The following is a 17,217-nucleotide window of genomic DNA, read 5'->3' on the forward strand; positions in this document are numbered from 1 at the left end:
ACAGAAACAAAAATATACACATTAATCATCAAACGGCAAATGGTTGGTTCGAAATGTATTTAAAGCCAATCAGTAAAACCAAAATACGTTTATAGATCAAGGACATAAAAATGTCTTTTCAAGGATTCACACTTCCATCAGCCATCCATACACATCTCTCAGTCGCAGTCTCTGTCTCCCTTTCTGACTGTCCAGCTGAAAGTCTGAAAAAAGGTCAAAAAGTCATTTAAGTTGCGTTAAAGAAAAATTACACAAACGCAATTACCAGGTGTAAAGACCGACCGGGCCAATTCCAAGGGCGTGGACTAATTGTTTGATTCTCTGGCCATGGTCCATGGACATTGCCAAAAGGCGCATGACAAATGCACATGAACAAGAACAAGAACAAGCACAAGAAAAACTCAAGAAGCAAAAGAAGAAGGTGGAGACGTAGGAGATGCAGTTCCTCGTAATCAAATGCATGTGGCACTGCCTTCTCCCTGTCTCTCTCTCTCTCTCTCTCTCTCTCTATGAATTTTTGCTCTGTAATTTTTGCCTTCTTCTTTGTAGAAACCGATGAAACGAACAATTGCTCTTTGTCGGCCTCGTATGTATGTTTTTCCCTTCTCTTCTTTGGGGTGGAACTTTTATTGAAAATCCTTTTGTCCAATGTGAATAAAGCGGCGCTAGTGATGTGTGTTATTAATGTCCAGATCCAGAGCAGCAGCAGCATCGAACCATTTTCTTTTGATTTTATTTCACATTCTTGGAAAAACCAATATTTGTTGTTTAGAAAATGAAGCAATTGAATGGGTTTATTGATTGGAAAATTGTCCTTACTTTACATATACATATCCTCGATCCTCGAGGGACAATTTAGGGAAAGTTTCCACCACCCACAACCAAGGTTTTACCTTTGAAACTGGTCAATTTTCCCTCCATTCCCCAAAATGGCCGATTATATTTTCATACGTATTTTTTCCAATCTATTTTTTTCAGATTTAAAATATGAAAACACAATTATATACAAATTTTTTAAAAGGTAAGTTTAAAATTGAGGAACTCTGGAATTGTGGAATGGTCTTCGATGACACTCGCTCTGTAAGTCAGCTGATATACTTATTATTATTTCACTTTTTTAAAGTATTATGTATGTATATGCTATAAAATGAATCCTCGATAATATTCTAATTTTCATAAATGGTTAAGTTAATATAGTTTCAAAAAGTTCTAAGTATTATAGCTTATTCAATTTCAGTTTGATCCTTTACTATATGTATTAGGCCAGACAAAATCCATTTGGGTAACAGATAAATGGTTGTTAAACATTTTTTTTTGTTTTTTCAAACTTCTTATCTACACTACATAAACATTTCCATCAACGAACTTTTTTGTCAGTAAAATGATTTAGTGATCACAAACCAAATGTGATCTATCTTTGACACCCAACCAGACACAGTCAACATCCTTGGCTGGCATACACTCAATTTTTATGAGTTTTTTTGTGTTCAACACTTCAATCTGAACTCAATGTCAAAGTCAAAGATGTTTTTCAACTGATTTATGGCCACAGAGTTTTTAAGTATCCGTTTCAGTGTTTTATTTTATATTTCACTCCCCAACGCCAACTTTGACACTGACATTTTGATAATAAAACGCAAAGCGCAGGTGCTCCTTTTGCCTCGTATTCCTGCGCGTTTTTCTCGGGTATGTGTGTAGTCATTTCCTGTGGTTAGCTTAGGGAATTATTATCGGTTGTGTGGGCTGATACAAATTGATTTGTAATTAGTTGCAGTTGCAGTCAACAGTGTGATTAACTTGCCACAGATCTCTCTCCCTCGGTGTCTTGAAAATATGTGTGGGGGATGGATCTTGGGTTACACGAGGAGGCCAGGCGGCCAGCTGTAGTCAGCAGGCGTGTTCAGAGTTGATGTCCTTCAGGAAAACCGATCACTTTCAACACAAGCCACTTGAGATCGCTTGCGCTCTTTGTGAGGCTTGGCATAAATTATAACTTAAGACATTATCCTAGGCAATTGACAGTTTCTTTAAGTAAAATGACTAGTCACAATGACTGTGGATGGGAAGAGAAGTGAAGAGAAGGCGAAGGCGTTCCTCTCAGTGATGTAAACGCATCTGTGTGGATCCTTTTTCGGTTGTGTGGTTTACCATGTGTCAACAACTGTCTAAAGACTCCTCTAAAGGATCCTCTAACCATGACAGTTGTCTACATTCAGAGCCATAAATCAAAGCCAATGGCCAACACTTAATGGGAATGGATAATATAAATACATATATAGAAATATGTATACATATGTATGTATGTATGTATGTGGATTGCTTTTAGTTCAGTTATTAAATTAGACTTTAATCCACTTTCCACACGCTTATATGAACATTAATTGAATTCATAAATGAGCAGTTTATTTTATGTGAAATTTATAAATTAACTAATTACCGTGTCGTTTGATTGTTTTTTTCTTTTCCTTGTTGTTGTTTTTTTTTTTTTTTTTTGTGTTTGGTGGTTTTTTCTTTATTGTTTTTATTTTTGTGTTCACAATTGGATTAAAATAATGCACAAACATAAAAAGGCATTTTAAATGGCACATTTAATAATGCAAACACGTTTCGGTTATAGAGCATTTTGTGTGTTACTGATTCTGATTCTGTTTCTGGATTCTCTGGATTCGGTTTCGCTGTGTTTGTTGCAGGCTTTTGGGTTTATTTTAATTAAGTTAATGAAATTCAGTTTGTGAGATTTATGTATATTGTGATTTTCTCTTTTTTTTTTGTTGCTCCTCAAATTGAATGGATTATATTTGGCGGGGTGCAAATACACACTCACAAACACACACACACACACACAACGTTTCATCAATTAGAAATTCTCTTTGAAATTATTTGCTACAACATCCTGACATTTCCCCTCTCGCGGCTAATGTGGGATATATTTAAAATGGCAATTAGTAGTTTTATCTTTGATAAGTATTATAATCTTAATTTACTAGCATTTGTTATCAAATAGTTAACTAAATGTCGAGCTCTTGCAATATTTAATGGTTTACAGCATATTTTATTGCAAATCCATTAATTATGGAAAATATAACAAATATTTATATAGTCATCACTCAATATGTATTTCTTTCTTGCCTTTTTGTTACCCAATCATACAATTTTTGTTTGTTTCTAGTAAAATTGTGGCAATTAGCCCTCTTATACATTTTTTGTTTGATGGACAGCCCGTTGCATACTTTGTGGGATGAAATTCTCACAATCAGACAAATAATTCAAAAACTATACTAAAATTGAATTTTTTAAAGCTGTGCAACATTCCGCTCCATCAGAATCTAAGCCCAGTTATCTGATGCACAACACTCGTAATGATGCATGAATATCTTTCGCTCAATTAAACAACTTTTCATCTTAACTGAAACAAGTTATGGTAAATTTTGTTAAGATTTCGTATAATGTACTCTTTAACATTTTTAATGGAATGTTAGGCTATCCAACTAACAAGTTAATTCCAAGCAATTCGCAGCAAACAGAAGGAAAAAAACCTGCTAAAGAAAATTTTAACTTCGTTGCTTATCTAAATCTTTATACACTCAATTTCTGTTTGGTATGAAGAAAAACGACAAGGCAAAAAAAAAAAAATCTATTGAAAATCCATTGAAAAGCCATTGAAAAGCCATTGAAAATTTTTGCTTATATCGAAAGTTGAGCATATTTTGCCACCCATTTTTGTTTTTATCTAATTTAAGCCAAAGACTTGACTGCCTTAATCATACTTATCTAAAATTTCGATCAGCGTTGGCTAAGTGTTTTTGTTTTTTTTTTTTTTTTTGGTTTTTGGTTTTCTGTTTTCTGTCTTGTTGTTGGTGTCGGATTTTTTAGTTCCTGCCACCATTTATTCCATTTCCACCTACATCCACTTTCAGTCAGGCCGCAACTTCCTTGGCATTGTTGAGGTTGAGGTTGTGTCTTCTCTCCCTCGTTCTCTCTCTCTCTGTGTTGGCCCAAAAGTCGTGTCATGTGTCAATGGCAGAAGGAAGTAGGTGTATATGTTGTGGTTGATTCAAAAGGACTCGCTGAATACCTGTGTCTGCACCTTTTCCACAAGCGAAACGATGCTGCTTCTATATGGTATATGTATATGTACCTATACATATACATATAGAATATATAGATTCCTTGTAAATTGATATGACAAGGATGGCCGGCTAGCTGGCACTTTTTTTTTTGCTTGTTGTCTTAGAAAAAAGGAAGAAGAATAAAAATTTGCGGCATTTAATTTCTATTTCAACAAATGCATTTGAAATATGAGAACTTCTCACACACACACACACATACACAGGTGGTGGGGAGAAATGGAGAGCAACTGGAGCAGGTTTTCCTTCCCATACCCTATCGCTGTCCCTGTCTCTGATGTGTATTTAATGCTATCCGTTCATCGTTTATATATTCATGTTACCTTTGAGAATATTTTTCTCAAATTGTGCGTGCTACAAAACAGTTGACATGTCTGTGGGCGAGGCAATGTTTTCCCTATGTGTACCTGTGGAGCAGCAGCAGTGTTCACTTGGCGCTCCTTAAAATGTCAAATGTTTGACTGGGGACTCACGGTTACACCACCTACAACCTTCCATCCATCCATTCATCCAGCCATCCATCTATCCATCCTTCCATCCACCATCCACACATGGCGCTAATGGAAATTGTGGCTAAGCAAACGTTGGCAAAACGGTGACGACTTCCTGTGCCACCCTGCCTGCCGCCGTGTGCCTCAAAATTTATGTTAAAAGGCTGTTAGTTAGACAGGGACTAAAAGGTGAGGAATGTTATACATAGTATGTACCGTATCATCTACATACATACATACCATATTATATGAAAGACCTTTTAGCCTTTCTTCTTGTGTTTTTCTTTCCTTTTTTTTTTTTGTAAAAACTTTTACTTTAAGAAGACACTTTTTTTTACCAAGTGGTTCACACTAAACACCTAAAATTCATTAATATTAATAAGTCAAATTTTTAGTGAGAGAGAAAATTTGTTAGTCGTAAGACGTGTTTTTTTTCTTCCCATTGTAATTTTTATATACACAAGTTATTGAGTACTCAAAATTTTTCAAATTCTCTTTCCTTCGATTCATTGAGTGGCTCCATTTCAAATCTGTTTCCTACTTTTTTATAGCCACTTAAGTTAGTCAGACATAAGTACTAAACTAGGGACAAAACAAAGTCGGTGTTTTAGATAATCATCAGTTAGAGACAATGAATGACTTGGTTTTGAGTAGTAGAATGCCTTAATGAATCTCAATGATCTACCAAAGAATTCTTGTAACTTGTTGATTCAAAAATTTAAAAGGAACTTGTATTTAACTTGAAGTTAACTTCAAGTAAAATTTGTATATGCATTTGTTAAATGAAATTTCTTGACCCTTGGAATGTAAAGCAAACTAAGTTTAGCCATTGCCTCCATTCATTCATTCATTCATTTATTCATTCAGTGATATGTATGGCACGTGGTGCCATGTTTTTCCTTACTCCGTGTGCCCTTTTGCCCCCGTTGCCAGCATCCTTTACGCACATTTTGCCTTCCTGTGTCTGATATAGTCCAAAACAGAGCATAATTTTTCACTTGCTTGTTAGCTCTACACAAATATCCTTTTGTAGAAAAGGAAAAAAACGTTTTTATTCTCTTTTTTTCATGCTTATACATATAGTATGTATGTATCATAGTAAAGTATATACATATATGCATGCATGTCAGTTGATAAATTTGCTTAGATTATTATCCTGGTGTGTGGCATTTGCTTTGCTGTTGTAATTAGTCTGGAGCTTGTTTGCGTCGCATTTACACAACACAGGAGAACAAAAAAAAAAGCAGAAAAAAACAGGAAAAATGCTTTTTAAGGCGCCGCACACACGCACACAAAACAGGACACAAAAGGATATGGTTGGGGCCATATGTGTAATGGCGGGGGTTGCAAAAAACCAAAAAAGAAAAAATGGGCAAGTCAGAGCCGTCAAGCTGTCTGATAACTGGAGAATACATTTATGTTCATATTTTTCCCCACTTTTTTTTATGGATAGGCAAATTGCTTTGGTTAGACACAGAGAATTCATGATAAATTTAACTCAAAATGTTTGAGAATTTTAAATTGTCTTCTTATTTTGAAATCCTTAAACATTATTTAGAGTAAGCAATTTGTTAGCTCTACGTGATGTTGGTTGATCCATTTTGATATGGATTCTACAGGGAGATTAGGCCGATTTTATAGATCATACTAAAACTTAGCCAGTCTCGATAATCCATAATCCGATATTCAATATCCGTTTAAGATGCATTTCCTCATGTAAGACTTCGTTCTCATCACTTGTTGTGTTCTCCGAAACTTCCTGAGCTGGAACTCTGTAGATTCTTGTCCAGATCATTACCGCAAACCCGCCTTTAAATCAGTATCATCAAACAACAAACAACACACACACACACGTACAAGAGCCGCATTCTTGTAATATTTGCCAAAATTCTTTTCTATCATTGCCCTCCAGGGACAGGGGAGGGTAACAACTAAATCTTCTCCTAGGAAACATGTTATAACATTAAGTAGCTTAAGACCAAGGATTAAATTGGCTTAAAGTAAAGGTGAAACACACAGACTTACACACACACACAACCAAAGAAAAAAAAAATGAATAAATATAAAAGGTGAAAATATTTTGATCCTTTTTGTCCTCTTTCTTTGTTGTGTTCTTCTAGTGTGTATGGGAGGTGTAGACCGCATAATTTTTGCGTTCAACCTTTAAGTAAGTAGTCGGAAGTTTTGTCCCTGTCCTTCTAAGACCATCAATCATTTTTACCCCGACAACGACGACGACCCGTCAGAGGTTCTCTGGCTCACCGGGCACATTAGCATTTATGAAGTTTTTCTTCTTTATTTTCGGGGTTTGACTTTAATAAGATTTTTTTCTTTTCTTTTTTTTTTTGCGCTCAACGCCTTTCTATTGGCCATGGTAGTGTTGCTTTTGTTGTTGTAATTTCATGCGCTTGTGCATATTTTGGTAGTCAATTAATGTCAAACTAGTGTTGCAATCGATCAAATTATAAATGCAATGGGATGGTTAGATTTTGGGGCGTGATAATGTTCCCCCCATTCTGTTTGCCGCTAGTTTAGGGTTGGCATGCAATGAAAATTCATTATTTCAAACTGAATATAAATATGAATATGAATGATGATGACTTTTTTCTCCTGCTTTGTTAGGTTTAAGGCATTATGCAAAAAGGAAAAAACAAAAACAGGAAAAGTGATGATGCCAACTGATAAAAATTGAAATACCCACGAAAAAGTATTCACTGAAACGGCATTAGGTTATTAAACTGGTGGGAAAAGCAGTGACAAAAGCCAATGATTAGACGCTTATTTCATTTCTCATCAATTTGACATGGTCGTATATATGTAAGTACATACGTCGCGACGTACATATGTTTGTGGGTAAACCAGACAGTTAAGAACCTTAAGATGTTAGAGCCAAGTCAGTGAAATGCAACTAATTGTAATTTTCATGGGAGAACTAAGGTTCACTAAGAACTAAAAAGGTTCCAAAGACGTTAATAAACGAAGAAATACATTTTATAGATCAAAATCGTTGGAGAGATCCTATCTTCGATCTTAACACCTTTTCGTGATATGGATGCCTTAATTTCTAAGTTCGATTAAGTGATTCACAGCTAGGAAGTATATGGAGAAGAAAGACCTGGCAATGAAAAGCAGACTATTCTAGCTTCACCTTGATCTAAATAGTAAAACGGATCTAAGATAATATCATATCTTTATCCACTTGCTCTAGTCCAAAAATTGAAGTGGTCTTGAGATGGTAAGATTGTCATCATGAGGAAGATCTCTTAGTTGGTGTAATGCAATTGGGATGATCTCTTATATATAATTTAGCAATAAGCTTTAATTTCTATATAAATATTTAGATCTAACACGATGATTCAAACTTAGTCTAAAAGAATGTAATAGTTCAGAAGAATCTTTAGAAATCTCTCTTTATATAAAGAAACACACGTGTCTTAGAGAAGTCCTTTCGTTTAAGCTTATTAATACTCAAGTTTCGGCCTAAAACCTTTTTCAATCTCTGACGTGTAAGCACTTCAGCTTCAATGCCTCGCCATTGTTCCGAATCATTTGTCTTCTAATTATGATTTCAATTGGTTTTTAAATCTTCTTCTACATTTTGGTAAAATCAAAGAAGGCGTAATTCGCTCTCACCAACTGAGTGAAGTGCGCTGAAAGGCTTCGGCTCCTTGTGTTTTATTTCTTTTTTTTTGTTAAGGCGGCAAATCGAATCAAAGAAATAACAAACAAACAAGAAGAGTAAAAAAAAGAGAAGAATTATGTGTATGCCATTGTTGACAGACTGTTGAAGAAAAAGAGACCGCAAAAACACAAAGAGGTTGGTGTGTGTTTTCTTCCTTTCTCTTATTATTATTATTTTTTTCGTATATTTTGTTGTTGAGGCTTTGCACAGAACCACAAAAGGAGCGGAAAAAGCGATCAAAGAGCCACAAGAATGGAAAGAAACGGCCAAACTGAGGCAAAAGAATCCGCTACCCTGTCGAGCAAACAAACACGCAAGCATACAAAACAGAAAAAAAAAAAAAAAAAAAAAAAAAATAAAGACATCAAGAAACATGTGAGGCATCATAACATCAGTCAGCCAGGACATCTTAGGACTTTTGCTGTTGTGGTCGTCGTAAGGCGCTTTAAGCGAAATTAAAACATTTCACACAGACTGCGGAAGAATTCAAAGAAAACTGACTGTAAAAATTTCTTACTTTTCAACACATTTTGTGGGCTAACAAAAGGATCTTTTGGCTATTTAAATGTGTTTTCCATACTATCAGAGAGGGCAAGTCTTATGATCACTTGTGTTCCCAATTAGTGAATTTGAAGTATTTTTTTTCAAGGATCCTTATAATATTACAGAATATAAGAATATATATATAGAGCAGTTTCAAAGTCTTCGAGATCATTTCGGAGGTTTCGATATCATCTCTTTGAGTTACATTTTCGTCTGAAATCTTGTAGTTACAACCAAAGACCCCATTCTATAGGATGACATAAACATATGTACATATATAAAATAATGTAAAACTCATTCAACTAGCTTTAAGTATTGCTTGACAATGGTATTTATTTTCCAGTGTATGTGTGAGAGTTTTTTCAGTGTTTTTATCCTTTTGGGTTGGTTGTTTTCTCTTTTTAGAGCATTATGCTTATCATATCCAACATGCTATGTTCACAGTTAGCCACGTAATCAGAGCAGCCTAAACCGCGCGTGCCCCTATCCGTGGCCTCATAAAGGCTATCAACGTGCTGTAAATGCAACTCTGGGGCACTCGTTGTTGGCCTGACCAACCCAGAAAAAAAAAAGAAAAGAAAGAAAAAAACGGGCGAAAATAAGGGAAGTAATTAGCCCAATGTGAAATGGTAGTCAACCCTCTCTTTCTCTCTTCGTCCTCCAGTGAACTTACATGAATAGAATTTGAATTATGTTGCCCAATACGCCATTGTGAGCATCTAAAGGCTTTTCGCTGACCTCACAAATGGTACGCAATAGGCATGCAGTACCATTAAAGCCATAGTGAACCATATAGTTGATAATACTGCGGTAGAAATTATAACGTCGAAAAGTTGGAGGACCACCAGAGGAGCCAACGGAACGTTTAGACATCATTTGGCTTTGATCCCCATTGTTTCGCCCATCGATTGGAGTCACACCACTGCCCACACCCAAAAAATGGGTGTCAAGATCCCACTGGAGAATCATATCAATTGATTTGCATCATTTGAATAAATTAACTTTTGATGCTCACCCTATCAATCCACTCGTTATATGAATTATTTGAAGGCAAACCATAATTGTTTTCGAAATTAAAAGCCATATAACAATTTTTTGGTGGTATATCCAAAGGAATGGCCACAGCGGTCAATAACTGAAACAGAAACAATTGAAGTTTATGTGTTTTAAAAAGGGAATCGAAAACTGTTTTGAACTAACACCAATTGAACCGCCGCGTGGAAAAAAGAGAACAGTTTGGCCTAGACTGAAACAAAGACTTAATAAGCTTAAAATGCAGACTGGCGAAGTCATCGTGAAGAACGCGCAAAATTAACTGAACTCAGCAATTGTAACTGCATGTGGCTAGAACCAACAAAGACAAGAAAAACAAATAGGGCAAGGAAATTACCAAGAAGATGTTAGTTGGTCCAAATAATTACTTACTTACAACGTACATATCTATCCGTTTTAACCCAAGTAATTGTAAACTAGAATTGAAATTCGAGGTCATGAAATACTGACAAACTCTGGAGAGTTTTAATCAATTAAACTTAAGAAACGTTTATAGCCAAAAATCTTACTCACCCACAAAGTCAAATTCTTTGCTTTTTGCATTCAACTCTTTTTTGCTTTTATGAATGAATAAACAAGTCCAAAGCAATAAAAGGAGAGGCAAAAAAATCTGAATATCAACATTTTGGAGAAAAAAATCGAGACAAATTAAATTAAATGAGATTTTTGTCTTTATCGTTTTGTTTTTACTGGAATATACAAGATTAACAGCGGTTTCCATATGACCTCAAGAAGAAGATTGGTCTGGCTTCTGTGATTTGGGACTTGGGACTTTATGTTTTGGAAGGCCTCAATTGAAAGGTGTTAATTGAACGAAATAGAATACTGTGCCGGTCCATTTATATACATATGTATGTACATGTCTGTGTTTGTAACATTTCTTTCTAAGAAAGTTGATTTAATTCTGTCCATGTCAATCAAGAATATTCAGAAGAAATTTTGATAGTTGTCTCTCAGTTTGACACAAAGCTTCGTGACGATCGTACGAGCGAGCAAACCGTGAATAAATTTTTTAATATTGAAAATGAAATTAAGAATACTCTATTGTTGGTTTCTATATGTAAGTCTTAAGCTTTACACAGTTAAAGGCTCTATAGAGGATAGTTTATCACAACATAATCGCACCAAAAGAGCACCAATACCCTGGTTGATATATCCCCAAACATCACCCACACGTGTTATGGTGAGTAAGAGTTGTAATTCAACGTGGATTCAAACTCATCTTTTCCAGTTTGAAAACTTTTAGTTCATTGGCGGTATTGGTATACCCCTTGAGGATCTCAACTATGAGGCAGTAACAACTGGCTATGTATTGAAAGCGGAGCATTGGTTACCTACTACGCCGGATGATCTACGAACACCGACAGCTTTACCAATCAATCAAGTGCCCACAGCTGGTGTTACCGGAGCCCGAAAACATCGTCCGATGTTTGAGAATTTTCTTGTTGGTGTCGATGAATTGGGTAAAAACACAAGGAAACTCTTGACAAGAACAAATAAAGTGTTGAGCAGCTATCGTTGGGCTGCCTACAAGGGCCTGGAGGGCTTGGCCAATCGTTTGGGCTATCAGGGACGAATTTGTGTGCTGAAAAGCATTTGTGAGGCAGCCGAAGAACCATTTCATTATGCCAATGGACTATTTGCGGATATATTTCATATATTTCTAACGTAAGCTCTACTTGATCTACAAGTTATTGAACCTTTTGACATGGAACAATTTTGGTTTCCTTTAGGCCATCTTCTTCAGTGGATAAGCTATCAGAGCATGCGGATCAGGAATATTATTATGCTGAGAATGTTGGAAAATCTGGTGCTGGTTGCCATCAGGTTTTCCGTGAGTGTCGTCTTAGTCTTTTACAACATTTTAGTGAGCTGCATGATAATCTAGATGAATTCTTAATAAACCAAAAGTTTTAATTATACTCAGTGTTCGTGTGTGTGTGTGTGTTTTTTTGTTGTTTTTTTTATTGTGAAGGAGAAAGCAGAAAGTGCTAATTAATAGAATGCGAGATACTTTGTTTTTTTTTTGTTTTTTTTTATATGTCACAAGTCTATAGCAACAGCACAGTGGCGTCTAGAAAATTATAGTTCGTGATTTATCACTTTCGTTTTTCAACAAAAAATTGAAAATAAAGTGAAAACATTTCTCATTTGATATTTAGTTTTGCAATAACTTTGTAAGCAACAAGTTCATAGTATCGTAAAATGCAACTATCTCTAATATTGATGATGACATTATCATCTTTTGCATATGAATATAGTGAGAAAGATCTATTGAGTAGAAAGGCTCGTTGGTTACCCTTAATCTATCCAAGATCACATCCCGCCAGATTGCAAGTAAGAATTGTATGCTAAAATTGATTATTTTTTGTGATTGTTTTTTTTTTTTTTTTTTTTTGATTGTTGGTCTAGTTAATTGCTGGCTTTGGTATACCAGTGGATAATTTGAAATTGGAAACAATTGTCACTGGTTACGTGTTAAAGGCTCAATATATACTACCACATGCGGTTGAGCAATTGCGTACAAAAAATGTTCATGAATTGAGTGAAAGAAACTTACCAAATAATGCAACAATATTTCAAAAAATAATGGCCAAATCGGATACAGAACTTGGCTTAGCTGCATTACCTCCCCCGGGGACACTCAAAGTGGCTATCGTTGGGCTCTCTATCAGAGTTTCGAGACTCTGGCCTATCGCATGAAATTGAATGGTCGTGTTTGTGTACTGAAAAGTATATGCGAAAGTGCCGCAGCTCCATTTGATCAAAGAAATGGTTTACTGGGTGAACTTTTACACATATTCTTAACGTAAGTTTTAATGGGATAGTTATTTCTTTTTGGAATTCCTTATATATTTACTTTCTTATCGATAGACCTTCCACATCGATGGATACGTTGTCTGGACATTCGGATAATGATTACCTACAGGCAGAACATTTGGGTAATGCTGGCAGCGATTGTGATAAGGTGTATGAATTGTGCCCGAAATCATTATTAGAACATTTCAGTGATGTTCATCATTTGGGAAGTGAATTTTTAAAAATATTAGGCTAATACTCAAAAGATAACAATGCTTAACATTCAGAATTTTCAAATTGCTTAACTCTTATATTAAGATTTTATTTATTCAAATAGATTCTATCCTAAGAGAAGGCCTAAAATAGAATAAAGGCCAACTATTAACTTCTCTGCCGCGTTTTTCAATGATATAAGGAAATTACGAATAGGTGTAACCACCACACACAGTGTTTCGCTGTGACTATTGAATAGCTATTAAGGAATTAGTTGCCAGCCCTTTTTGTTCTTTTTTTTTTTATTTTTTTTTGGTTTCTCTTGCCAGCTTCTTGCTCTCTTCTTTACATTTTGTGCCAAAGCGTGAAATTTATGCAAATTTAGTTATTTCAAAAGATAATAACTCTTTTTGTTTTGTTTGGTTTCTCATCATCATCATCTCATCTACCAAAAATATTTCTTTCTTCACGCTCGGGTGGTCCTCTAACCGACTATCAAAACGTACGCATCTTGTCTTGCGCTCTTTAACGGCTTCTATTGTCTTCTAATTCAATAATTATGGCTCTGGCTACCGGTGAAGAAGACCCACCACCACCACTACCACCACCAGCTCCAGGTGATGCTCCACCGTCCATATATGTATATAGTACGCCCTGTGGTCTCAGTTTGGTTGTGGTACAAAACAGGCGTTTAAATGCAAATGTCTGCGCTGTAATTAATACGCATAATACGCGTATTATGCTAATGCCAATGTCATAATGACTTGAAGAAAATCAACAACAAAATAACAAAACAAAAAAGAAAATACACCAAATATGCTTTTCACACTTGAAATGCATGTTGTGGCCTAGAGATGGTACCGTGACGGCCTTTTGACTTTCTTTTGGTATCATTTCTTGCAATTCAGTCATGTTAAGCTCAAATATCAAAAGCTAGAAAACAAACAAAAGATCAAATTCATAATTTCTTTTAAATCTTTAAGCCTTTTGAAACTTTAAACATATCGATAAGTAGATTGAAATGTACTTTAGAACCCATTGTACGAAAAGATTTATTTTTAAAATCCTAACTGAATTCAAATTAGTCTTAAAAAAATATTATTTTGTTAATAAAATCAGAATAAAAGTTGATGAACATGTTTCTTAATGATGTGGTTTGCAAACCACTAAAACCTTTGAAAGGATTTTTGTGACTATAGGTCGTTGTTAGTTTGCAATATTAAAATAGTCAAGGTACGAGAGTAGACAAGTATTATATCATCACGATCTCATCTCTAGAAGTTCTGTAGGCAAATGTTTTGTGGGGTCAGTCATAAATTCATCACCACAGCGTTGCATTGTTAATGCTTTTTACGTACTAATTAGCTTTGACAAAAGACGAAGCTACTAAAAATTAGTAGTCAAAGGGTCTCAGGTCATCATCAGCATGATGATGATCAGCAACATCATCATGTGTATCTCTCTCTCTCTCTTGGGACTTTCTAACTCTAATGAAGTTCCCATCATTGGACCCAGCAGAAACTTATATTAGAGCCAATGCCAGTGGCTTTTAATTTGTTGTTGTTATTTTTGATGACAAGACATTGATAAGAGAATGGGGAAAGATGTATTTTGACAGGAGCCTAGACGACGACGACGATGACGATGACTAGAAATGAATGTGTCTGGCCATGCAGCCAGATCGTAGGACCAAGCATATGTGTGTATGTATATGTATCTAGGCACCTTTCACAGTGCCCACTGTGTGATGCAGCAGTCGCTTGTGATTACCTTTAACCCCAGTCTAGTTTTTGGGGGCAATAATTTTTATTTTCATTGTCTTTCTATGGAAACAATTTGTAGCTACATGTAACTTAACGAAGTAATCAGAAAGAGCAAAGTCTAAAGCGGAGGCCAGATGCTTATCCCGTTTGCTGTTGTCAGGTTGCGACAACTATTTTATGGCCTTATGTGAGGATGTGGATGAGACTGCAAACTCTGGACAGAGATCTGAGCCTGTCTCACTCTCTTTCTCTTTTTTTTTCTCTCTATCTATCTATCTGAAGTTGTAAGTTGTAAGGCTGGGAGAGGATGATGCTGTTGTTATTGCTTTATATGGTTGGGCTTTTGTATGTTCATTGCTATTTTTGGTAACCCTTCTATAGGAGGGGGAAAGTAGGTTGCCAGAAAGTTTCTTCAGTTTTTTTTTTCTCTTCGCATATCTTGTTCTATTTTCCATTCCATTTCTGCTGTTGAACCATATATTTTACCACCATTACCATAAAACAAGTAATGCAGTGCGTATTTTAGTTATCCTACATTTTAGTTGCCATCTTCTCATGAAACTTTTGCAATTTTGAATTAAAGTAACCAAGTTTTTTTAAATTTCAAATTCTGTTTTTGTCTAGTTCCCATCAATTAGTTGATTATTCAACGACATATGTTGAGATAACTTTCAATACTTTAATGGTTATATTTGGGTAATAAAAACTTTGATTTGATGGAACACAAGTTTTATGATATCTATTTTCTGCAGTCGTTACAAACAGGTTGATCTATATCGCTACTTGATTTTAACGGTTAATATGACCAATTTATTTTCAACCATTTCGTTGTTGATTATAGACATTAAATTACACATTTTATCTCGTTATATTTCATGCTAATTAGAAAAGCCCAGATATTTGTCTATTGATAAGCCGTAATTAATTGCATTTAATTTTTCCTTTTTTTCGTTTTATTTGTACCTGTTTCAAGTTCTCTCACTCACTCTCTCTCACAGTTTTCACTGATTAAGTTGTATCTATGTATCTTAAATCGGTTAAATCAGTTTTTGTTTGGTTTGTCTGTTTTGGTTTGGGGCGAATGGTAATAAACCAACAGAAGCAAAAAAAAAAAAAAAAACAAAAGGTAAAACGTAAAACGAAATCGTGGGATAAATGCCCTGACGTATGCTCATTGTCATCATAACTTTGCCCATTGTCTGATTGTGTGGCTGAGATATATATCTACCTATATATATAAGCATATATATATATATAATTTTGCATATTTTTCATGTGTGTGAGTTGCAGTTTATTATTTAAACAACGTGACTAAATTTACGTAGTGCAAAGGAAGAGAAAAACGCCCTCAGGTTGTAAAATCATAATAGCAAATGCTTGCACAGTGTTACCAAACAATGTAAAGAAAGAAAAAAATATAAACAAGTAACATATATTACAATAAAATGTTAATTTCACAGTTTTTGCCACAAATAAATATTTATCATTAATATTTTTCATTATTTTATGAGAAGATTCACTTTTATATTGCCACAGAAACTGAGAAATCTTTTCCACGATTTTTAAATTTATTTAATTATGATATAGAAACAGGAAAATAAACATCAAATGTATCAGTGTATTCCACAAATGTGCTTTAAAATACATAAATCTTTGGGACTAATTACTTGACACAAATTCTATAAACATTTTTATATCAGTTTCATATGAAAAATCGGCAAAATCATCAGTTGACGTTAAGTTTAAATATATTTTTTTTCAATATTTATTAAGTAATATGAACCAATGTGAACTTCTACTTTTACCATATGCAAAGTGAATGTAGCTTTGGCCCCAGACAATTTTCGCATGATAAATCGTTAAAGGAATATGACTAAAAACAAAAAAAAAAAAAAAAAAAAAAAAATAAGAGAAAGAATGAAAGAAAAAACAACAACTCTTCGCGAATTGTTACTGAAATAACTTACAAAAAAACGTAGATAGCAGCTGCAAAAGAAAAAAAAAAAACAAGAAAAACAAAGGGAAAAACGGAGGACTGAAGCTTCTGCTCCTGGTTCGCTCTGCTCCGCTTCGGTTCGCTCATCTTCAGTTCAGTTCAGCTCAGCTCGGTCATTCTCACTTTACCTTTTGTTTATGCAAAAAGCTTCGCAGAATTGGCGCTACGTACGTGCCAAAGCATTTCATGGTCTGGCAACTTAATTCAACCAGGAACCCCAAGTCCATATATGCTACCTATGTATGCGGGTTCCATTTCCATTCATCTTCTGTTTGGCTTTGCTGCTGCTGTTGCTCCCTTCTGGTCTCCCCTAACGTTCACGTGTAAATTTTCTCAAATAAATCATTAAAAAAAATACATATATACATATATATGACACACAGAGGCCAGGCTAGGCCAGGCACATTGACATTGTCAGAGAGGTGCTTTTCAGGGCTCGCTCTTTTAATAGTAATCAACGTGGGAGTGCTTATTGTAAGTGCTGCTGAGCCTTCTCTATTCATAGATATTTTTCTATTCATAACATATTCATAAAGCATACATCTAGGCG

At 35.0% G+C, this 17,217-nt stretch overlaps 3 protein-coding genes across 3 annotated transcripts; 2 read left to right on the forward strand and 1 right to left on the reverse strand.

Moving 5' to 3' along the window:
• Positions 1 to 9,244: 9,244 nt before the first annotated feature.
• On the reverse strand, positions 9,245 to 10,281 carry LOC137579169 (uncharacterized). The gene is made up of 4 exons (XM_068292873.1): positions 10,273 to 10,281; positions 9,859 to 9,978; positions 9,517 to 9,800; positions 9,245 to 9,392 (listed from the first exon to the last, which is right to left on the reverse strand). The coding sequence occupies exons 1-4, from the start codon at positions 10,279 to 10,281 to the stop codon at positions 9,245 to 9,247; spliced, it is 561 nt and encodes a 186-aa protein (XP_068148974.1).
• Positions 10,282 to 10,920: 639 nt separating this feature from the next.
• On the forward strand, positions 10,921 to 11,813 carry LOC137579170 (uncharacterized). Its single transcript, XM_068292874.1, has 3 exons — positions 10,921 to 11,079; positions 11,143 to 11,564; positions 11,630 to 11,813. Exons 1-3 carry the CDS (start codon positions 10,921 to 10,923, stop codon positions 11,811 to 11,813), a joined length of 765 nt encoding a protein of 254 aa, XP_068148975.1.
• Positions 11,814 to 12,125: 312 nt separating this feature from the next.
• Positions 12,126 to 12,951, forward strand: LOC137579171 (uncharacterized). Its single transcript, XM_068292875.1, is given in 4 exon segments — positions 12,126 to 12,233; positions 12,309 to 12,510; positions 12,513 to 12,705; positions 12,771 to 12,951. Coding segments are annotated over 4 exon segments (684 nt in total).
• Positions 12,952 to 17,217: the final 4,266 nt, after the last annotated feature.

Source organism: Drosophila tropicalis, unplaced genomic scaffold (genome assembly GCF_018151085.1).
Source record: "Drosophila tropicalis isolate 14030-0801.00 unplaced genomic scaffold, ASM1815108v1 contig_694, whole genome shotgun sequence".
NCBI classification, from domain to species: domain Eukaryota; kingdom Metazoa; phylum Arthropoda; class Insecta; order Diptera; family Drosophilidae; genus Drosophila; species Drosophila tropicalis.